Source organism: Rhinoderma darwinii, chromosome 4 (genome assembly GCF_050947455.1).
Source record: "Rhinoderma darwinii isolate aRhiDar2 chromosome 4, aRhiDar2.hap1, whole genome shotgun sequence".
Classification (NCBI taxonomy): Eukaryota; Metazoa; Chordata; class Amphibia; order Anura; family Rhinodermatidae; genus Rhinoderma; species Rhinoderma darwinii.
The window spans coordinates 252,300,421-252,325,186 of NC_134690.1; the positions used below are offsets into that span (position 1 = coordinate 252,300,421).

Here is a 24,766-nt window from a genome sequence, read left to right on the forward strand (position 1 = left end):
TTAAGAAGTGACCTTCTAGTCTTAGCTTTCCTTGTGGCATCACTATACTAGGGTTCTTCCGACAGAGAGCCTTTATTTGTATCGGTTCTCTGCTCTAAATGGAGATAAAACAGAACCGGAAGTGTTGTCATCAGCTCAACACAGCACAGCGGCTTCAATCATGTAATGTCATGCTCGGATAAGTCAGTATAGAAGCAAGATATTAAAATATACTATCACATTTATATTTACATTAAAGGGGCTGTTGCTGTATTAATTCTGATAGGTCTCCTTTAAGAGGTTAAAGAGACAACGAACAATGATTTAACTCATCAAGCCAGAAAAGTTGTGTTTAATTTCCATTTATACTGACACATAAAATGAAATACATGAATACTAAGGAGAAAACATGATTCAAATATGTTTTATAATTTATAAACTAACTGATCTTCTCTATTCATTTTCTATTGGGATCTCATTAGAAACATGTACATAAGAATTCCCTTATGGTCTGCAGTGAAAAGCCAAGTAAAGATTGCCATACTGCTTTTGCTTGCTTTGTATTTTTATGTGTATATATATATAACGTGTAATATATATATAAGTGTATTAAAATTCTTGTCTGGCCCTCATTGATCTGTCATCCACTAAAGAGAATTAAAATGTCCTTATCTTGATTCATTAAATGGTCAGAAGTGGTCATTGTATGAATCAGGGGTACAGTGTCATAAAATGTAGGAAAGGAATAAAAAACATCAAACAATGGGAGAAAATGTTATACTATATTGCATAAAGATAAATAAGCTGCAGTTTGTTTTAAATAATAATTTTGAACATTTAATACTATTGAATGTAACACTAAGATTCACTCAGTACCTGCAAATTCAGTTAACCCAATATCCCACTTCTGCCAAGTTTTAAACACTATGGTCTGCGAAGTTGAAGTTGTTTGGCAGGGTACTTACACTAGAGAGGTGGTAGTGGCCGTTGATGACCTCAGGGGCAAGGCATGTGCCCCGGTCACTGGCTGTCTAGTGGAACCAACCACCCACCTGCCTTTGCAACGGTATTTAGATAATTGGCTAGGGTAGCAAACGAAGTCTTTGCCCAGGGGAATAAAAACCTAGCTACCATTTACTTATGCATCAACTATGATTTTCTTTATCTAAAAAATGTTGGCTCTGTAGGCTTAATGAGCATTTTTTTTTTTTAGCCAGTAGAGCCATTGTTTTCTTAGTAAGAGAAAATCTCTACTGGCTTCAAGCTCATCAGTATAAGGCCTTATGCACATGATCATGTTTGGTCCATGATATACAGACCATATGTGGGCCGCATTTCCCATACCGAACACAGTTCACAGAGCCGGAGTTCCTAGCATCAGAGAAATGTATGATGCTAGGAGTCCCTGCCTCCCCGTGGAAATACTGTCCCGCACTGAAAACATGATTACAGTACGGGATAGTATTTCCGTGAAGAGGCAGGGACTCCTAGCATCATACATAACTATGATGCTAGAAACTCAGGCTCCCTGAACTGTGTTTGGTCCAGCAAATGCGGCCAACATGCGGTCCTTATATCATGGACCAAACACGGTCCTGTGCATGAGGCCTTAGGGGAATGCCATACAGCTCCCCATAACCTCTCTTTCTGTAAGTGTAACATGGTGGAGAGGAGGATATGTGTTTAATTTCAGTCACACTTGAATTTTCATATTTTAAGTGGAGTTAGGATCCTTAGGGGTTATCTGGGAACAGATTTCTCAACACGGCCAGAAACCGATCTGAAAATCTTTGGAATATACTTACTCTCAGAATTCTTCTGTCTCGCACCAGCGATCTGCTTTTATCTATTGTGTTAACTAGGTCACAGTGTGCTTGTAGATATTATATAAACATAGTGACATAACATCACGTGACTGCGGCACATGACGTCACTATAGAAAAAATGGCCCTGTGGCCTACAGAAAGTAAATGATACAGACATTTAACATTCTGTCAAAAAACAAAAAAATAATATGGGGTATTTCATTAGAAGTATTTTTCATTTTGTACAGGCCTTCTGAAGAATGTCTGGATCTCAGAGTTATTGTGCCCCTTCTTGCTATATAATTACATTATTGTTTTTGTACACAGTGGAAGAGTAATTGGTGATTAAAGAAGCACTCCAGCAATTTTGTCTTTGCCTATAGAGTGAAGCATAGTATGTTATTAAACAGTAACGTATAGGCTCTTGCAGGGGCGTAACTAAAGGCTCATGGGCCCCGATGCAAAAATTCTTACTGGGCCCCCCCCGCAAACTTCTCATGGCCGACGGTCCGCAGTTTTCAGCTGCATCGCTGGGTCTCCTAAGTGACCCAACAATGCAGCACTAGCAGCCGGGGCGTCACTGAGGCTGGGTTCACACACCCTATTTACGGATGTAATTCGGGCGTTTTAGCATTGAATTACGTCCGAAAATGCGGCTCAAAAGCGTTGGCAAACATCTGCCCATTCATTTGAATGGGTTTCACGATGTTCTGTGCCGACGGTCATTTTTTTTTACACGCCGCTTTCAAAAGGTGGCGCGTAAAAAAGACGCCCGCGTCAAAGAAGTGGCTGTCACTTCTTCAGACGTAAATGGAGCCGTTTTCCATGAAATCCATAGAAAAACAGCTCCAATTACGTCCGTAATGGACGCAGCGAAAGACGCCTGCACATGCCATTACGTCTGAAATTACGGTGCTGTTTTCTCCTGAAAACAGCACCGTAATTTCAGCCGTAACAGACGCTGCCGTGTGAACATACCGTCAGGGCTTAAAATGTCAGGGAAATAGCCCCAATACATATGTGTCCGCCCAAAAAAAAATGTGTATATAGGAGACAGCATAGCATATCTATAGCACTACGACCCTATAAACTATGGATAGGATTAGATACAGTGGCTCAGCAGACAGTATCACACATGATAGGATTAGATACAGTGGCTCAGAAGGCAGTATCACACATGATAGGATTAGATACAGTGGCCCAGCAGACAGTATCACACATGATAGGATTAGATACAGTGGCTCAGCAGACAGTATCACACATGATAGGATTAGATACAGTGGCTCAGAAGGCAGTATTACACATTATAGGATTAGATACAGTGGCTCAGCAGACAGTATCACACATGATAGGATTAGATACAGTGGCTCAGCGGACAGTATCACACATGATTGGATTAGATACACAGCTCAGCAGACAGTATCACACATGATTGGATTAGGTACAGGGCCCAGCAGACAGTATCACACATGATAGGATTAGATATAGGGCCCAGAAGACAGTATCACACATGATCGGATTAGATACAGGGCCCAGCTCGCTGACATTGCGGCTCCAGCGCTGGACCCAGGATAGGTAAGAATAATAATTTTGCTTCTTTATGTTACTGATTATTTTTGTGTGTTTGTGTTTTTTTTAGGTTCGGTTGTTGGACTTCGGATTCGAGGACTTCAATGATGCCGTTTTTTTTATTCTCAATAAAATGGTTAATGAGGGTTGTGTTTTTTTATTTCAATAAAATATTTTTTCTATGTGCTTGTATCTTTTTAAACTTTATTATCACCGCCTTAGTAATGGCCGCTGGCTGATTGACAACCTCCATTACTAAGGCGAGGCTTAATGTTAGCCGGTGCAGAGGCTACGCTAACCCCCATTATTACCCCGGTACCCACCGCCACCAGGGGTAATGGGAAGAGCCGGGTACGAACCAGTACCCGACCATCTGTAGTGACAGGCAGGCACCGGGGTGGCCGCAGGCTGGTATTATTAGGCTGGGGAAGGCCAAAAACAGTGGCCCTTTCCACCCTGGTAATGCTGCCTGCTGCTGCTGTGTTGTATCTGGCTGGTTATGAAAATTGGGGGGACCCCACATCGTTTTTTCCAATTTTTTTTTTTTAAATGACGTGGGGTCCCCCCCATTTTTCATAACCAGCCAGATACAATAAAGCAGCAGCAGCCTAGCATCACCAGGGTGGGAAGGGCCACTGTTTTTGGCCTTTCCCCTCCTGATAATACCAGCCTGCGGCCACCCCAGTGGCCGACCATCACTACAGATGGTCAGGTACTGGATCGCACCCGGCTCTTCCCAGCACCCCTGGTGGCGGTGGGTACCGGGGTAATAAAGGGGGTTAGTGTTAGCCTCTGCATCGGCTAACACTAAGCCCCGCCTTAGCAATGGATGCTGTCAATCAGCCGGCGGCCATTACTAAGGCAGTAGTAATATAGTTTAAAAAAAACCACAAAGACATAGAAAAAATATTTTATTGAAATAAAAAAAAACCCACACAGCCCTCATTAACCATTTTATTGATAATAAAAAAAAAAAAGCTGTCATCGAAGTAGTCCTGGAATCCGCCGTAGTCCAACGACCGAACCTGTAAGAAAACAAACACACAATAAAAACGATTAGTACCATATGTGTTAGGCTTAGATACAGGGCCCATGTGTGATACTGTCTGTGGGACCCTGTATCTAAGCCTACCACAACGTAGGCTTTAGATACAGGGTCCAGCAGACAGTAATCTTATACAGTATAAGATTACTGTGTGCTGGGGCCCTGTGTCTAAACCTACAGTGTGGTAGGCTTAGATACAGGGCCCAGCAGACAGGATCACGCATGGGCCATGTATCTAAGCCTACCATGTGATTGGCTTAGATACAGGGCCCAGCAGACAGGATCACGCATGGGCCATGTATCTAAGCCTACCATGTGATTGGCTTAGATACAGGGCCCACCAGACAGGATCACACATGGGCCATGTATCTAAGCCTACCATGTGATTGGCTTAGATACAGGGCCCAGCAGACAGGATCACACATGGGCCATGTATCTGATACAGGGCCCAGCAGACAGGATCACACAGTCTGTGATCCTGTCTCATGGGCCCCCTAAGCCTGATACATCATAGGCTTAGGGGTTGTGCAGTCCCTAAACATTGATGGCCTATCCACAGGATAGGCCATCAATAGCTGATGTGTCGCCCGGGACCCGCAAATCAGCTGTTTTGAAGGGGCAGCAGCACTCGTACGAGAGCTGCTTCCTCTTCATTTCACTACTCGCTCACACTGTGAATCGCCGACACCGATTCACAGTGTGACCGGAATGAAGTGACAGGAATGAAGGGGAGCAGCTCTCGTATGAGTGCTGCGGCCCCTTCAAAACCGCTGATTGGCGGGTCCCGGGAGCCGGACCCCGCCAGTCAGGGCTGACCTTACCTTCCTCTTCGGCCGCGGCGGGAGTTCTGTCGTCCCAATGCTGTGCGCGGCGCATAGCGCTGTGACGTCATGCGCTGCGCACAGCGCTTGACGTCAGGACCTCCGCTGCGATCCGGAACCAGGAAGGTAAGTAAAGTATGTTACTAGAGTAACAGGGGCCCGCGGCCCGAGTTACTATAGTAACTCTTTATTGATGTGGTGCGGGGGGCCGTGGGCCCCCCTGGCTTCGGGGCCCGGTCGCAATTGCGACCGCTGCGACCCCTATAGCTACGCCAGTGGTCTCTTGTGTAAGCCTTGTGTACAGCTGTTTTAGCGGATGTGCCATTTTTGTGTTATTTGCCATCTTGGTTCATTCTTCCCCTCTGATATGGTTACCCTAATGCAGCCTACTTTTCCCATCATGCCTCTGGCTGTATAGGCAGAGGGGGCAATGTTTAATCACACTGCACTTTCCTTTGAGTCCTATCTAAGTGCAGCCAGTGATAGATCAGTAATATAGAACTTCTGTACTCACACTGCAGAGTCTTAGTGTATACTAATTGATGCCGCTATAGCCAGTCTCCCTGCCTCCTACTGCCTCTGTCAGGATGCAGGGGAAGCAGTGATTAGCAGCATCTAGTAGAAATACACTCAACTCACTGCATATAGCACTCACATATTCATAGTATAGACAGTTAGTGTGAGTCAGAAAAGTTTTATAACTCTCCAGCTAATCATTATATGGACACACCTATTACATCACTGCTCTCCTGCTTCCTAAGATAGGGCACAAGTGATCTCTTCAGCAGCACTCTATGCATTAAGGGACATGCAGAGGAATGGTGGAACTGGGTGGGGAGAGGAGAGGTCTCAGAGCTGCTAGGAGAAACTTGATAAGTGATGATGTAATCCTGTGTCGCGACCGTGGGGAATGGAGACCCACTGGGCCACTCTGCCGTAATGCAGTAGCAGCTGGCCAAACAAATATACAACAACCACTTGGTCGATGGTATTTGGATGGCAGGCTGGTGCCAGATAGCTGGCTTGTGCTGGAGTATCGGACTCGTCACGACACAGGACACGGACACTGAAGTCGTCACGGATACTGGACTTGACACGGACACTGGACACGGACACTGAAGTCGTCATGGAATTTAATGGAAAAATGGTTAGGGATACAGGACTTGTCACAGACACTGGACTTGATACAGACACTGGACACTGGACACTGGACTGGACACTGGACACTGGACACATATACTTAGTCATGAACACAGGTTTCAGGAACAAGTTACGGAACCTTTGCAAACTAACACTTGGTTAGTAACAATATTGCTCAGGCCTGCAGATACAGGGCAGACTTCCTTTTATATATCAGGGTATGCTGAGATAGGCTGGGAGCACAATTACGGGTACTTGCGGCAAGAGGTAGTGCACACCAGAATCCCATGGACGAAGGGAGGGGACTCTGTTTTTAAGTACATACAGGCTGGCGAGAGAGGAGGATGCCGGCAGTCCACGGCCATCGGTGCTACAGTACCCCTCCTTACGCCCCCTCTTCTTAGGTCCGGAGCGCAAGAGGAATCTTCTGATGAGAGCGGGAGCATCAATGTTCTCCTCAGGTTCCCACAACCTCTTTTCAGGACCAAAACCCTTCCAGTCCACGAGATAAAAGGTCCTCCCTCCAACCTTCTTGAAATCCAGGATCTCTTTGACTTCATGCACATCAGTGGGACCTCTGGGAGCAGTAGAAGAACCAGGAGACTTGCTGTATGGGTTAAAGACCACATACTTCAGGAGGAACACATGGAAGGAATTGGAAACTTTGAGAGAAGGTGGTAGACAAGGCTTGTATGACACAGAATTTACCTGTTGCCGGACTTCAAAGGGACCAAGAAATCTAGGAGCAAATTTGTAGGAGGGATTTTTCAGGGAAATATTTTTTGAAGATAACCAGACCTTAACTCTGGGAAGGAACTGGCGAGTAGGCTCTCTCTTCTTGTCGGCCTACTTCTTCATGCGATTCACCGCCTGCAGGATCACAGACTTAGTTTGCTGCCAGATCTGAAGAAAACTCCCATAAGAAGTATTGCCTGCAGAAACTTGGGATGAAGGAGGTACAGGAAGAGGAACACGTGGATGTTGACTGTAAAAGATGAAAAATGGAGATGAAGCAGTAGATTCACTGGTCTGATTATTATAAGAGAACTTCGCCCATGGAAGGAGATGTACCCAGTTGTCGTGTTGAGCAGATAAGAAATGGCTGAGATAATTTTCAAGTATTTGGTTAATTCTTTCAACTTGGCCGTTGGATTGCAGGTGGTATGCAGATGAGAAGTTCAGTCTCACATCCAGAAACTTGCACAGGGCTTCCCAGAATTTGGAAGTGAATAGTACGCCCCAGTCAGACGCTATGTACCGGGGCAATACTTGCAGATGGAAAACATGCTGAACAAAAACTTGCCAGGCGAGGCGATGAGGGCAGGCCAGACAGAGAAACAAAATGTGCCATTTTGCATAAATGGTCCACAATAACCCAAATAGTGGTGCATCCATCTGAAAGAGGACAATCTGTAATGAAATTCATTGCAATGTGTTGCCAAGGATAGTTCTGCACCAGCAGGAGTTGGAGTAGACCTGCAGGCTTGGAGTAAGTACTTTTATTTTGAACACACTTGGTACAATATGAGACATACTCCATGACATCTTTGGCCAATGTGGGCCACCAGTAGTGGAGAGAGATAAAGTTCAGAGTCTTACGAATGTGTGAATGACCTGCCAACTTGGAATTATGACCCCCAGATGAGAATTTTCTTCCTGTCAATAGGACGAACAAAAAAGTTCCCAGACAGAATATCTTTAATCTGCTGAGCGTTAACAGGAATAATACTGGAAGGGTCAATAACATGCTGAAAATCCTCTTCAGCATCATCTGTCTCAAATGAATGAGATTGTTAAGGATGATGCACTTTTTTTTATCAGCAGGATGGAAATGGAGTAGGAATTTGAATCTGGCAAAGAAAAGTGACCATATGTCTTGACGAGGGTTCAGGCATCGTGGAAGCTGTAAGTGTAATGTCGGGGTAGGGAGACAGACAAGTGAGCCCTAATCTACCCGCCACTCAGTCCCTGCCTACTTGCAACGACCCGCCCTAGGCGACGGGGTACAACTGGGCGACGGTCCCTACACTCAATAGGTGCACGACAGACAAGGGTACAAAGAAGCCAGGGAAATGGGGAAGTTGCCCACGGGGACACCGTGAGCAACAAGCGAAGTGAACGAGCCGAGTCAAACCAGGAGATGAGCGAGGTACAAAAACGCAGAGCAGAAGAGTGGTCAGTAAAGCCAAGGTCAAACACAAGCAGAGGATAGTAGTTCAAGAAGCTGCAGCAGGGCCAGGAAACCAGCAGAGAAGAATCACAAGCAAAGGAGGAATAGGAAAGGCAGGTATAAATAGACAGAGGGTGGGAGCTAGCTCCGTCTGACCAGGCTGTGATAGGCTCTCCCACTCCTAAGCCTGCCATCCTGGGTGGTGGAAGATGGAGTCAGTCTCACAGACATAGAAGCAGGGGCAGACTGATTACCTATGGGCGTCGACACAGAAGTTGTGTCTGGCAGATCCTTTACAGTACCCCCCTTTTATGAGGGGCCACCGGACCCTTTCTAGGTGGACCTGGTTTATTGGGGAAACGAAGGTGGAACCTCCTGAGCAATACCCCAGCGTGAACATCCCGGGCGGGTACCCAAGTCCTCTCCTCAGGCCCGTATCCCCTCCAATGGACCAGGTACTGGAGGGAGCCTTGGACCATCCTGCTGTCCACAATCTTGGCCACCTTGAATTCTACCCCCTCAGAGGTGAGAACAGGGACCGGAGGTTTCCTCGAGGGAGCCAAGGACGGGGAGCAGCGTTTAAGGAGGGAGGCATGAAATACATCGTGTACTCGAAAAGACGGGGGCAACTCCAGTCGGAAGGAGACAGGGTTAAGGACTTTAATGACCTTGCATGGCCCTATAAACCGGGGAGCAAACTTCTTGGACGGAACTTTAAGGCGAAATTTTTTGACGATAGCCACACCAGATCCCCGACCACAAACAAGGGGTTAGCAGAACGTCTTCTATCTGCCTGAGTCTTTTGTATGCTCTGGGACGCCTCTAGGTTCTTCTGAACCTGGGCCCAGACTGTGCACAGTTCCTGATGAACAACATCTACCTCGGGATTGTTGGAACTACCAGGTGAAACGGAGGAGAACCGTGGATTAAACCCAAAATTACAGAAAAAGGGGGAGACCCCTGACGAGTTACTGACCCGGTTATTAAGGGAAAATTCGGCGAGGGGAATGAATGAGACCCAATCATATTGACAGTCAGAGATAAAACACCTTAAATATTGTTCTAGAGACTGATTAGTCCTCTCAGTTTGGCCATTAGTTTCAGGATGGAAGGCAGAGGAGAAGGACAGATCAATCTCCAACTTTTTACAGAAGGCTCTCCAAAACAATGAAACAAATTGTACCCCTCTGTCAGAAACAATATTGACAGGGACCCCATGGAGACGCAGGATGTGTTTGACAAACAAGGTAGCTAACGTCTTAGCATTGGGTAGTTTCTTGAGGGGCACAAAGTGGCACATCTTACTGAAGCGGTCTACTAACACCCACACCACCGACTTGCCTTGAGATGGAGGCAAATCGGTGATGAAATCCATGGAGATATGGGTCCAAGGTCTCTGGGGAATGGGCAAAGAACATAGTAAGCCTGCTGGTCGGGACCTGGGAGTCTTGGACCTAGCACAAACTTCACAAGCGGCGACGTAGGCCTTAACGTCTTTGAGCAAACTAGGCCACCAATAGTTTCTGCCAATGAGGTGCTTGGTACCCAGGATGCCTGGATGGCCAGATAGTGCAGAATCATGATTTGTTTTCAGGAAGGTTCCCGGGAGCTGAACCTTGATCAGCCGCAATTTCAGAGACTAAATCAGAATTAATAGAGGAAATGATTATACCTGGAGGCAAAACACAAGCAGGATCTTCCTCCGAAGGAGGGCTGGCCATGAAGCTACGCGACAGTGCATCAGCCTTAATATTTTTAGACCCAGCCCTATAGGTGACCAAAAAGTTGAATCTGGTAAAAAATAACGCCCATCGAGCTTGTCTCGGGTTTAGCCTCCGGGCAGATTCTAGGAAAACCAGATTCTTGTGGTCGGTAAGGACCGTTACCTGGTGCCTAGCCCCCTCCAGGAAGTGGCGCCACTCTTCAAATGCCCATTTAATGGCTAAGAGTTCGCTGTTGCCAATATCATAGTTACTCTCAGTGGGCGAAAACTTCCTGGAGAAGTAGGCACAGGGGCGGAGATGGGTGAGGGACCTGGTACCCTGGGACAAGACAGCCCCCACTCCCACCTCGGACGCGTCAACCTCCACGATCAATGGCTCCATTTGGTTGGGCTGAAGCAGCACTGGGGCCGAGATAAAGCACTTCTTAAGGACCTCAAAAGCCTGGACAGCCTCAGGAGGCCAGTGGAGGAGATCAACAACTTTGCAAATGAGATCCGTAAGAGGCTTGGCGATGACCGAGAAGTTAGCAATAAATATCCTGTAATAATTAGCAAACCCCTGGAAGCACTGTAACGCCTTCAGGGAGGCAGGTTGGACCCATTCCGCCACAGCCTGGACCTTGGCAGGGTCCATGCGGAATTCATGAGGAGTGAGGATTTGACCCAAAAACGGTATCTCCTGCACCCCAAACACACATTTTTCGGTCTTAGCAAACAGTTTGTTTTCCCGAAGGGCCTGGAGCACCTTCCTGACATGCTCAATGTGGGATGACCAGCCCTTGGAAAACACAAGTATGTCATCAAGGTACACTACAAGAAATACCCCCAGGTAGTCCCTTAAAACCTCATTTATGAAATTCTGGAAGACCGCGGGAGCATTACACAACCCAAAGGGCATGACGAGGTATTCGAAATGACCTTCGGGCGTGTTAAACGCAGTCTTCCACTCATCCCCCTCTTTGATGCGGATAAGGTTATAAGCCCCTCGTAGATCAAACTTAGAGAACCATCGGGCCCCCTGAACCTGATTGAATAGATCAGGAATCAAAGGAAGGGGATACTGGTTCCTTACAGTGACCTTATTCAAGTTTCGGTAGTCAATGCATGGCCTAAGACCACCATCCTTCTTCCCTACGAAGAAGAAGCCAGCACCAACTGGTGAAGTAGAGGGTTCGAATGTAACCCTTGGCCAGGCATTCCTGGATATACTCTCTCATGGCTTCACATTCGGGACAAGAGAGATTAAATATCCTACCCTTAGGGAGCTTAGCTCCTGGTACCAAATCAATTGCGCAATCGTATTCTCTATGAGATGGTAACACTTCGGAGGCCTCTTTAGAGAAAACATCAGCGAAGTCCTGAACAAACTCAGGTAGAGTGTTCACCTCCTCAGGGAGAGAAATAGAATTAACAGAAAAACATGACGTCATGCATTCATTACCCCATTTGGTAAGATCCCCAGTATTCCAGTCAAACGTGGGATTATGCAACTGCAACCAGGGAAGGCCTATAACCAAATCGGACGCTAATCTCTGCCTCACCAGTACAGAGCACTGCTCCAAATGCATGGAGCCCACAAGGAGTTCAAAAACAGGGGTATGCTGTGTAAAATAACCATTAGCAAGAGGAGTGGAGTCGATACCCACTACCGGGACAGATTTAGGCAAATCAATCAATGGCATAGCTAGAGACATAGCAAATTCCACAGACATAATATTAGCAGAAGACCCTGAATCCATGAAGGCACTGCCGGTAGCAGACCTACCACCAAAAGAGACCTGAAAGGGAAGCAAGATTTTATTAGGTTTCATATTTACGGAAAATACCTGTGCGCCCAAGTGACCTCCCCGATGGTCACTTAGGCGCGGAAGTTCTTCCGGCTGCTTATTCTTACGCCTAGGACAGTTGTTCATTTGATGCTTGTCATCCCCACAGTAGAAGCAGAGACCATTCCTCCTGCGGAACTCTCTACGCTGTTGGGGGGACACGGAGGCCCCGAGATGCATAGGTACCTCCGAGTCTTCCGTGGAAGAACGAAGCAACGGAAGCTCGGGAGGCATCATGGGGGAGTCAGAGGAGAAAACACAAACACGTTCAAGTCGTCGTTCCCTGAGACGTCGGTCAAGTCGTACCGCTAAAGCCATAACCTAATCTAGGGAGTCAGAAGAGGGATAGCTAACTAGCAGGTCTTTCAGGGCGTTCGACAGACCCAATCTAAACTGGCACCTTAAGGCAGGGTCATTCCACCGAGAAGCTACGCACCACTTCCTAAAGTCAGAACAATGCTCCTCAACAGGTCTCTTACCCTGACGTAAGGTCACAAGCTGACTCTCGGCAAAGGCAGTCTTGTCAGTCTCGTCATAAATGAGCCCGAGAGCAGAAAAGAAAAGATCAACGGAGGAAAGTTCAGGGGCGTCAGGAGCCAAGGAGAAGGCCCATTCTTGGGGCCCGTCCTGGAGCCGGGACATAATTATACCCACCCGCTGGCTCTCAGAACCAGAGGAGTGGGGCTTTAATCGAAAATAGAGCCTACAACTCTCCCGAAAGGAGAAAAAAATCTTCTTGACTGGAGTTATGACCGGTTGAGTAGTAGATGGAGCAGCAACTTGAGAGGTTGTCAGGGGAGCAACAGAAGCAAAGTCCAGGCGTGTGGCAATTGAATTGACCACTTCCACAAGTTGACCCTGGCGTTATCAGAGATCTCGCATGTCCGCTTGCATGGCTTAAACTGCCGACTTGGGTTGACCAATGGGATCCATGGCCTGAGCAAACTGTCCCGAGGAATGGTGGAACTGGGTGGGGAGAGGAGAGGTCTCAGAGCTGCTAGGAGGGACTTGATAAGTGATGATGTAATCCTGTGTCCCGACCGCTGAGAATGTGGACCCACTGGGCAACTCTGCCGTAATGGAGTAGCAGCTGTTTAAACAAATATATAACATTCACTTGGTCGATGGTACCTGGTTGGCAGGCTGGTATCGGATTGCTGGAAGCTGGTTTGTGCCAGATTATCGGAAACTGGTTTGGGCTGGATTATCGGAAACTGGTTTGGGCCGGATTATCGGAAGCTGGCGTGGGCTGGAGTATCGGATTTACGGACACTGATACTGAAGTTGTCGCGGATACGGGAAACTTTGCAAACTAACACTTGGTTAGCAACAACAGTGCTCAGGCACTGGGATACAGGGCAGACTTCCTTTTATACATCAGGGTATGCTAAAATAGGCTCCCGGCACAATTACTGGTGCACGCTGGCCCTTTAATAATTGTCTGGAGCGCACGCGCGAACAACCTGTGGCAGGAAGCAGTGGAAGGAAGGGGACACCTGCGGTAAGTACATCCAGACTGGCGGCTGCGACCAGCGAAAGCAGGGGGATGCCGGCGTTCTGCGGCCGTCAGCAGCATCCTGTAGTTCACATGAAGTCAGCCACACAGGAGACATACCTTCCAACCGGGACAGTTACGGATTCCAGGCGATGTTCCCCTGCTCCGGGTTGGTGGTATGTCCCGCTGTCAACTGTATCTGCGTCTTCAGGACGCAGATACATTTAAACCCAATGCTGAAGCAAGGAACCATCAGCTCCCTGCTGCAGCATTAGTTCAGAGTGGAGGAGCAGAGGGAGCTCCTCTGCTCGCCAAGGCCTCCCCGGACACAGCGCTAATTTAAGCGCTGTGCCCGGGGAAGCCCTTGACGCCACTGTCCATGTATGGACAGTGATGTCAGGGAATACTCCTGGAGCAGAATCCCCTGTCAGAGCATTGCCAACATGGGCACTAGCACTTTATATGTGGGCACTGGCATTAGGGGCAGCTAAGGGTGCATTATACTGTATGGAGTCAGCTAAGGTGGCAATATACTGTATCGGGGTAGCTATAGAGGCATTATACTGTATAGGGCAGCTATGGGGCATTATGTATGGGATAAGTGATAGGGGCATTATACTACATGGGGCAGCTGTGGGGACAATATACTGTATAAGGGCAGCTATGGGGGCCTTATACTGTATGTGGGCAGCTATGCGGGAATTACACTGTATGGGGGAAGCTATAGAGGCATTATACTGTATGGGGCAGCTGTGGGGTCATTATACTGTATTGTGGCAGTTATGGGGGCCTTATACTGTATGGGGGCAGCTATGGGGGAATTATGCTATATGGGGGCAGCTTTGGGGGCATTAAGCTGTATGGGGCAACTATAGGGGCATTATACTGTATGGGGACATCTGTGTGGGCATTATGCTTCATGGGAGAATCTGTGTGGCTATTTTACTGTATTTGGGCATTATACTGTATGGAGGCAGCTATGGGGCATTATGCTGTATCAGGGAATTTGTTTGGGCATTATACTGCATATGGGCATCTGTGTGGGCATTATACTGTATGGAGGCATCTGTGTGGGCATTATACTGCATGGGAGCATCTGTGTGGGCATTATACTATATGAGGGCATCTGTGTTGGCTTTATTCTGTATGGATGCATCTATGGGGGCATTATACTGTATGCTGGCAGCTAAAGGGCATTAAACTGTGTGGGGGCAGCTATTTGGCATTACAATGTGTGGGAGGCACTATGGGAGCAGGATACTGTGTGGGCTGAACTGGGAATGTATGGGTGGGGATTGGGCGGAGTTAGAGGTGTGGCTTAAAAGAAAAATATGTGGTTGTCCCTCTTTGTGATACTTGAAAGTTGGGAGGTATGAGACTTACCTTATGTCAACACTTAATAGCATGGTCTATTCTGGTGGTCAGACTGAATTCACATGACACAGCTGCCCATATTGAAAGGGTTAAAAATTTATACGAGCAACTGAGTTGGAAAGAAACAAATGACACTGCTAGAAAATTGGAGAGTTAGTATGATATATGTAGAAAAGATATTTGCCAGAGTGTTAAATAATATTTTGACAGTTTAAGTTTTTCATCCAGTTTGAACTGCAAGCAATGTAATTATTTTATTGCAAAATTTGAAAAAAAAATACCTGAGGCCAGTAGTCATGATTGCCAAGTGCAGGAAATACAAGCATATCAGGTAAAAGGTTACGAATAGTAGAGGTCATATTCCCAATGACGTCTATCACCATTTTTGTGGATAACTCATTTACAGGAACATGAGGTGGACTGTCTCTGTAGAAGAGAAATATGATTTACAATAATCACTGAATAAATAAAGAAATTCACTGCATTTGTCAAACAATTTTATATATTAACCCTTTCCTGACATTCGCCATATATATATATATATATATATATATATATATATATATGGCGCAGGTCGGGTGGGTGGGGGGGAAGCATGGAGCAGGCGCACGGGCTGATCCCGCACCTTAGAACAAGCGTGTTGGCTGTATCTTACAGCCGACACTTCAGTCTTCTGATATCTGCTCGTTTAACCCCTTAGATGCCGCGGTCAAAAGCAACCGTGGCATCTAAGTGGTTAGAATCTGGGCGCAGCCGGTTGTGACTTTGCATTGCCCCCTAAGGTTGGCATGGCAGCCTGATGAAGGCTCCTAAGTCTGCCATTTTTGTACTCCTAAAAAGCCCTGCTTCCAGCAGGGCTTCATAGAAGACTGTCAGTATAACGATATACTGCAATACATTAGTAAGCAAGTGTTTCAACGATCATTGGTTCAAGTCCTCTAGGGGGACTAGTAAACAAAAAAAAAAATAATTAATATAGTTAAAGAAAGCTTTTTCAATATATAAAAATATTAAAAGTTAAAAGAAAATGTGGCCATTTTTCTGGAAGCACAATGTACAAAAAAAATTAACATAACTGGTATCGCCGTATCTGTAAAAGTCCGAACTATTACAATGTAACATTATTTTACCCGCAGGGTAAACGCCGTAAAAAAACAAACAATTAAAACGCCAGAATCCCAGTAATAAAAAGTCCTATGTACTCCAAAATTCTACCATTAAAAACTACAGCTCACCCCGCAAAAAATAAGCCCACATTCCGCTCAATCGATTTAAAAAAAAAAAAGTTATGGCTCCAAGAATATGGAAGCAAAACACAAATTTTGCTTTTAACAATCAGTTTTTTCCTTGTAAAAGTAGTAAAACATAGAAAAACTCTATAAATTTGGTATCGCCGTAATCGTATTGACCCAGAGAATAAAGTTAACATGCTGATTTTTTTGGCACAGTGAACGGTGAAAAAAAGAAATCCCCCAAAAAATTAGGTATCGCTGTATTTTTCCTATACCATGCCACAAAGAAGTTTTTATTCCACTTTTGCATTACATTATATGGTACAATAAATGGTGCGGTGAAAATTTACAACTCGACCTGCAAAAGAAAAACCCTCATACGGCTAAATCATCAGAAAAATAAAAAAGTTAGAGCTATTTGAAAGTGGGGAGGAAAAAATGAAAGTGAAAATCTGAAAAATTACTACGGTGGGAAGGGGTTAAGGAACTACCATGTTTTTGTACTTTCTTTGAGAGATGTTGTAGGCACAGTAACCTTCTTTGTCTAACGGAAATTTAAATTAAATTTTTTTACAGGTGCAAGTGTAAGATTACATCTTGAGAATATGATAATAATATGGGTATATTATGTGAATAATTTGGATAATCAGGTGTCACTGGACCAAGTTTGTGTGGTTAGTGGATAATTAAACACACAGGCTAATGACAGTTATCACTGTTTAGGGGCCACACATATGGTGCTATAGGGGACAGCAGTTTATGTAAACCACAATGTCGTTACATAATTCTGTGTGAAGAAATTTGTTATTCTATAGTCTAGAACAGGGGTCTCAAGCACGCGGCCCGCGGGCCTCATGCGGCCACTGGGGCTGTCATCTGCGGCCCGTGGGACACAAAGCCGCTAGTATCTGGAATTCCCTGACATCGCTGTCCACATATAAACAGCGATGTCTGGGGCTTCCCCAGAGCCGGAGTCCCAGGCAGAGAGCTAGTACAGGCTCTGCTCCTGGACTCTGTGGAATTCCCTGACATCGCTGTACACATATGAACAGCGATGTCTGGGGCTTCCCCAGAGCCGGAGTCCCGAGCAGAGCGCTGGTGTCGGCTCTGCTCCGGGACTCTGTGGAATTCCCTGACATCGCTGCCCATATATGGACAGTGTGTCAGGGTCTTGCCCAGAGCGGAGCAGAGCGCTGGTGTCAGCTCTGCTCCTGGACTCTGTGGAATTCCCTGACATCGCTGTCCACATATGAACAGCGATGTCTGGGGCTTCCCCAGAGCCGGAGTCCCGAGCAGAGCGCTGGTGTCGGCTCTGCTCCGGGACTCTGTGTAATTCCCTGACATCGTTGTCCACATATGAACAGCGATGTCTGGGACTTCCCCAGAGCCGGAGTCCCGAGCAGAGCGCTGGTGTCGGCTCTGCTCCGGGACTCTGTGGAATTCCCTGACATCGCTGTCCACATATGAACAGCGATTTCTGGGGCTTCCCCAGAGCCGGAGTCCCGAGCAGAGCGCTGGTGTCGGCTCTGCTCCGGGACTCTATGGAATTCCCTGACATCGCTGTCCACATATGAACAGCGATGTCTGGGGCTTCCCCAGAGCGGAGTCCCAGGCAGAGCGCTAGTGTCGGCTCTGCTCCGGGACTCTGGAATTCCCTGACATCGCTGCCCATATATGGACAGTGTGTCAGGGTCTTGCCCAGAGCGGAGCAGAGCGCTGGTGTCAGCTCTGCTCCTGGACTCTGTGGAATTCCCTGACATCGCTGTCCACATATGAACAGCGATGTCTGGGGCTTCCCCAGAGCTGGAGTCCCGAGCAGAGCGCTGGTGTCGGCTCTGCTCCGGGACTCTGTGTAATTCCCTGACATCGTTGTCCACATATGAACAGCGATGTCTGGGACTTCCCCAGAGCCGGAGTCCCGAGCAGAGCGCTGGTGTCGGCTCTGCTCCGGGACTCTGTGGAATTCCCTGACATCGCTGTCCACATATGAACAGCGATTTCTGGGGCTTCCCCAGAGCCGGAGTCCCGAGCAGAGCGCTGGTGTCGGCTCTGCTCCGGGACTCTGTGGAATTCCCTGACATCGCTGTCCACATATGAACAGCGATGTCTGGGGCTTCCCCAGAGCGGAGTCCCAGGCAGAGCGCTAGTATTGGCTCTGCTCCGGGACTCAGTGATGTCAGGGGCACAGCTGGAGTCCCAGGAAGAGCCTACTAGCGCTCTGCCTGGGACTCCAGCTCTGGGGTTGCCCCTGACATCTCTGTCCATATATGGACAGTGATGTCAGGAGCAGAGCTGAAATCCCAGGCAGTGTGCCAGAAGCGGCTCTGCTCCGGGACTCCAGCTCTGGGCAAGCCCCTGACATCACTGGGGCAGCCTCTACAGAGGGCACTGGGGCAGCCTCTACAGAGGGCACTGGGGCAGCCTCTACAGAGGGCACTGTGGCAGTATCTGAAGAGGACACTGGCATTATCTAGGGGTGTGTTGATTTATCTACAGAGGGCACCGTGGCCTTATCTACAGAGGGCACCGTGGCCTTATCTACAGAGGGCACCGTGGCCTTATCTACAGAGGGCACCGTGGCCTTATCTACAGAGGGCACCGTGGCCTTATCTACAGAGGGCACCGTGGCCTTATCTACAGAGGGCACCGTGGCCTTATCTACAGAGGGCACCATGGCCTTATCTACAGAGGGCACCGTGGCCTTATCTAGGGGTGTGTTGCATTATCCACAGAGGGCACTGTGGCAGCATCCACAGAGGGCACTGCGGCAGCATCCACAGAGGGCACTGCGGCAGCATCCACAGAGGGCACTGCGGCAGCATCCACAGAGGGCACTGCGGCAGCATCCACAGAGGGCACTGCGGCACTATCTAAAATGGGGCTGCCCAATCTTGACATGTGTGCTAACTGAGCCGCCGGACTGCATTTAGTGACACTTAAACTGGAAAGCTGGATTGTTGAAATAAGCACGTGGAGAAATATCTCAAATTTTAAACCTAGCGCTATTATTATAGTAATGTAGTATTATTATAGTAATGTAGTATTATTATTCTAGTAATATAGTGTTATAGTAGTTCAAATAACTAATTGATTAACAATAATTTTGTATTGTATCAAATTTGAAAGTAATGCGGCCCGTCAACTTCCCATTTTTTCTACATGCGGCCCACAAAATTTTACTGACATTGCAGGTCATATAAGGTTTTTCGGCCCATATAACTTTTTTGGTTTTGAACTATATTTGCCCAATAATGCCGTATCTGCTCTGAAACCTTTAATACTTTCAGAATATTAGTGCCAGCCACATGCTACCGTTATTGTACGAGCTATATACCCCTGTAACAGTGCTAGAAAATGATTATTTACCCAGTCCATATCATGAAGTCAACTTTTTGTTCAGATTTCTGAATATATTGGATTGATGATAAGATAAGTCCATATGGGGAATCACACATAAAGTCTCCAAATATTCCAGGACTCGAGGCATTGACACCCTTAGAGGACAAGCATACTTTGGTGTGATCATCAGTAAGGTGATATGAGAAATCTAAATGAAGGTCTGAAATATGCCAAAACTGTCCTATAAGTAAAGCAGAAAATGAAAATGATAATTTACATGAAATCAGTCAATCCAAAATGATTGATATAATTTTTTTTAGATAAAACATACCAGCCTTATTTAATTGGTTTAATGTACGGAAGTGAATGCAGATACAGTAGAATCTAACTGAAAGCGAATCTGTCTTGGGAGAAAGAAACCTGTGTCGATCAGGAGACATGATTATGAATTGTGTCAAAATAGGTTTCCAACATTTGTTTGGTATATAGTTCCATGTTTTATATCCTAAGGGTCAGTTCACATGGCGGATTTGTCGTTGCAGGTCCCGCCGCAAAATCCGTTGCGGAATTATTCTTGCTGAAAATTCCTCCTCCCATTGACTTTAATGGCAGGTTCAGGCAGGACGCTTCTTTTTCCCCACTAGCTGAAAAAAATCAGCTAGCAAGAAAAAGAAGCTTCCAACTCCCATTGAAATTAATGGGAGGCGGAATTTTGCAGCGGAATCCGCGGTGTGTTCCGCCACAAAATTCTGCCGCGTAAACAGGGCCTTTTTGTGGATGTATGCCCTCATTATTATGTTTTTTCTTTCTACTATCATAATGTTCTGGTTTGTATCTAGAATAAATAACATTTAGAGACACAATATTCCATGATTTATATAAAGGTAAAAGTACTAGCATTAGAAGCAACAAACTCAAAATCATGAACAGATTTTTATATTTGGGAATATCTACCATCCGTGATTTTCAGCATTCACCCCTACTGGTCTTTCTCCTGAGTACTGCTTCTCCATAGATCATTTTGTGGGTGAAGCAGAGTGACAATGTCAAAAGTGATACCAATCAGCAATTATAGCAGTTGTCACTTTTGAACCCACTTTCTGGTGCCCAGAGAGACCAACGTTATAGTCTATTAGCGTATAGTTATATAAATTGTGTTGCATTAAAATTTCAGCGGGGACGACTTTTGGCCATGCAGTAAAATCATGGCTTACAGCATTGCACAACCTCAATGTTTCCCCATAGGGGAAACGCTGCACAACAATCGTAAGAGTTTCTACATTGGTTATTTTACCGAAACCTAAAGATACAATGGAGGCCAAGTTTCATAGCAATACCGTGTAAACAGAATTTGGGCTCATAACCTCTTATGTTGTAAATAAAGCTACTATGATCATTCTGAAAAATAAAAATGTAGAGTCACTATTGGAACAGTGAAAATTATTTCATGAATTGGAGACACATTAATCCCCAGATACTACAAGTTGGAATTTCCTTTCTAAGGCTATGTTCACATGGAGTTTTTTGCAGGCGGAATTTCTGCCTCAAAAATCTGTTTGGAAGTTTGAGGCAGATTTTCCTCTCCCTTCACGTCAGCGTTTTTCGCCCGCGGCCATTTATCGCCGTGGGCACAAAACTCTGTGAAATAAGTTTTCTCTGCCTCCCATTGAGGTCAGAGGCGTAAATGCCCGAAGATAGGCCCCGCCTCCCATTGCAATCAATTGGAGGCATTTTAGGGCCGTTTTTGACGAGGTCACATGGACCTCCCTGGATGACGCGGCAGTCCATGTGACCGCTGCAGCCTGTGATTGGCCTGTGATTGGCTGTAGCCGTCACTTAGACTGAAACGTCATCCTGGGAAGCCGGACTGGAGAAAGAAGCAGGGAGTTCTCGGTAAGTATGAACTTGTATTTTTTTTACAGGTTGATGTATATTGTGATCGGTAGTCACTGTCCAGGGTGCTGAAACAGTTACTGCCGATCGCTTAACACTTTCAGCACCCTGGACAGTGACTATTTACTGACGTCGCCTAGCAACGCTCCCATAATTACGGGTGCACACACGTAGTCACCCGTAATTATGGGTGCACACACGTAGTCACCCGTAATTACGGGAGCCTCATTGACTTCCTCAGTCTGGCTGTAGACCTAGAAATACATAGGTCCAGCCAGAATGAAGAAATGTCAAGTTAAAAAACCAATACGCTCCGCAGCACACATAACATGTACATGACATCTGCGGACTTCATTGCGGAATTTAGAATCTCCATTGAAGTCAATGGAGAACTTCCGCAATGAGTCCGCAACCAGTCCGCCACTGGTCCGCAACATCCATTGTATGCTGCAGACACCAAATTCCGCACCGCAGCCTATGCTCCGCAGCGGAATTTTCTGCATCGTCTAAACGAACTCTACTAAAAAGCAGTGGAAGGCAATGGAGAAACGGGTCCGCTGCGTATTAACGCTGCGGAGTGTCCGCAGCGGAATTCCAAAGCAATACCGCCACGTGGGGCTTTGCCCTAAGAAGTCCTCAACAGCAATTAAAGGCACAGCATCCAGTTTCAAATATTTTGTGCATAATGGGGGTAAGAGGGTAACTAGTAACTATAGTTAATACAACTAGTAACTAGTAGTATTAGCTATATTGCAGCGTGTATTAATATTGCTGTGCATGGAAATTATGATCCTTATCACAAGATGTCTCAGAGCTTTAGCCTACCAAAAATATCTATGATGTCACTCAAATAATGAAAACAATGTATTATCTATTGATGGTATTAACCAAAATCCTTAATGAAATGATGAATGGAGCCAATGATTCAAGTAGGGTGCAAACATTTTAGTATACAGTTCTATTGTTCTCACCAGAGATGAGCAGAGGCAATCAATAGTTTGCAGAATATTTTGCAGCATAAGTACAATGTAATACAAGTGGCGGGGGCTTTGGAAAACCCAATTCACATAATGTAGAAAAAATTTGCATAGAAGAATCTGTTGAGGATTTATTTTCCAGAATCTGCAGCGTATGCACTTACTCCCAGACCCTATACGTTTGCAGATTATACAGTATATGCAGTATACACTTTAACTTCATGCAGTCTGGTTTAGTAATCGGTCCACAAAACCACTCAGTTTTGAAATGACGGTTTGTTCGTTTTACTATTGTGTCAGGAGGGAGACAGCTGACCAAACATTTTCTTGCTGACCAGTAAAAATATGATAATGTTACAGATTATGGGCAAGGTTAGGGGTTGTCTGGAACTAGAAATAGGGATCTGTGCTTTTTTATGAAGAAACAGCGCCACTGTTGTTCATGGGTTACGTCCCCATGGAAAATAATGGGTCTAAGTGTATGTTCACACGCTTAACAAAAAACTTCTGAAAATACGGAGCTGTTTTAAAGCGAAAATAGCCCCTGATTTTCAGACGTTTTTTGAGCAACACAGGTTTTTCGCTGCGTTTTTCGCTGCGTTTTTTACGGCCGTTTTTGGAGCTGTTTTCATTGGAGTCTATGAGAAAACGGCTCCAAAAACGTCCCAAGAAGTGTCCTGCACTTCTTTTGACGAGGCTGTTATTTTACGCGCCGTCTTTTGACAGCGACGCGTAAAATGACAGGTCGTCGGCACAGTACATCGTAAAGCCCATTGAAAGTAATGGTTTGCCGACTAATTGGAGCTGTTTTTTCAGATGTAATTAGAGGCGTAAAACGCCTCCAATACGTCTGAAAATAGGTTGTGTGAACCCAGCCTAAGCTGCAATACCAGATATGGTTTGTGGACAAGAATAGCAACATTTTATGGCAAATGTATATGGTGGCAGGTAAGGGGCACATAACCATTATTACCCCGGGGAGTTAGACCACTCTCAGATCAAACCTGTGACCTAATACAACAGGAGAATAGGAAGAGGGGGTAACTGAGTAAACTAAGAACAATGCTAAAAAAAACAAACAACTGTTTACAGTTTCCTGCCAACTAAGGCCAGCATAGAAACATTTATACGTTTACTGCTTGTTTAATAAATCTGTTAAATAGCACATTGTCTTTATTATTAATACCAGTATATTTCTATTATATTATATTGTATACTAAGAACACAGTTCACTAAGCTTGTATGACATCCCAGCATACTAGCCTGCTAGTTGCACACTCGCTGCTGTACTGACCTGAGACGTCTTGTTTACTGTAATCTCCAGGCTTTACTGGAAGAGCTGAGGTGGCCAAAGGGGCGAAAAGTAATAGCCAAACATTAAGAGACCCCATGTTCTTCTGCTGGAGATCTGCGCTCTGACAGCAATTTCTTCACATGACTTATACTTAGAAACTTCCTTGTTTACACAATGTTAGGCGTGAGAAACTTCTCCGGTTACAGCATTTAACCTCTGCATGAGTTGTAGAAAGTAGCAGCAAGAAACCACATCTAATATGAATAAAACATTTTGCCCATTTTTTTAAAGGATTATCCTGTGTATGACGATTATGGTATATATGGGAAATGTCTGAAAGTTGCGGGTCGCAGCAATGCGCGACCACCTCTCCATTCAATCTCCACCTGGATCTGGCAGTCTATCCTGTTACCATTGACTTCTATTGTAAAAGATTTTTGTGTCTTGTTACATCATATTTTAAAAGTAAGGCTAAAGGATAATCTTTTGGGCAAAGTTATCCTATAAGGGTATACAGACCAATACATAATATCAATATCCTCTAAACCTAGCAAAAAAAAAAAAAAGAAAAAATAGATACATTTAAAGGGATTAGCCAGGGGTGAACCTAGCCCCTCTGCTGCCTGAGGCGAACTATAAAAAGACGCCCACTCCCCACCCCAGTCTATCTGAGTTTTTGTCATTACTAGCTTTACACAACAAACATGCAATATATAATTTTTTTTTAAATAGGAAAACATTTGTTGTTTATTTGCTAAAGTGCTGTTTGAGGTATAGAAAAGATTGAAAGAATTCTTCTTACTGTATTACTTTTGTATCATAGATCAACAACGCAGCATTATCTCCCCTTGCATATAGTGTCACACAGCGCTCCCCCTTGTATATAGTGTCACACAGCGCTCGCCCCCCCCCCTTGTATATAGTGTCACACAGTGATCCCCCTTGTATATAATGTCACACAGCGCTCCCCCTTCCATATAGTGTCACACAGCGCTCCCCCTTGTATATAGTGCTACACTCGGCTCCCCAATTGTATATAGTGCCACACAGTGCTTCCCCCCTTGTATATAGTGTCACACAGTGC

General features: G+C 45.7%; 1 protein-coding gene across 2 annotated transcripts in view; it reads right to left on the bottom strand.

The window, feature by feature from the left end:
• SMPDL3A (sphingomyelin phosphodiesterase acid like 3A) overlaps positions 1 to 23,990 on the bottom strand; it is a 55,528-nt gene extending 31,538 nt beyond the window's left edge. The window contains exons 1-3 of one of the 2 annotated variants that reach the window (XM_075864270.1): positions 23,683 to 23,990; positions 19,546 to 19,759; positions 15,229 to 15,373 (exon numbers count right to left, since the gene is read on the bottom strand). In XM_075864270.1, the coding sequence (XP_075720385.1) occupies positions 15,229 to 15,373; positions 19,546 to 19,759; positions 23,683 to 23,779 (456 nt within the window). In that variant the 5' untranslated portion in view covers positions 23,780 to 23,990. The remainder of the gene's footprint in view (positions 1 to 15,228; positions 15,374 to 19,545; positions 19,760 to 23,682) is intronic. The other variant, XM_075864271.1, reaches the window with a different exon arrangement.
• Positions 23,991 to 24,766: the final 776 nt, after the last annotated feature.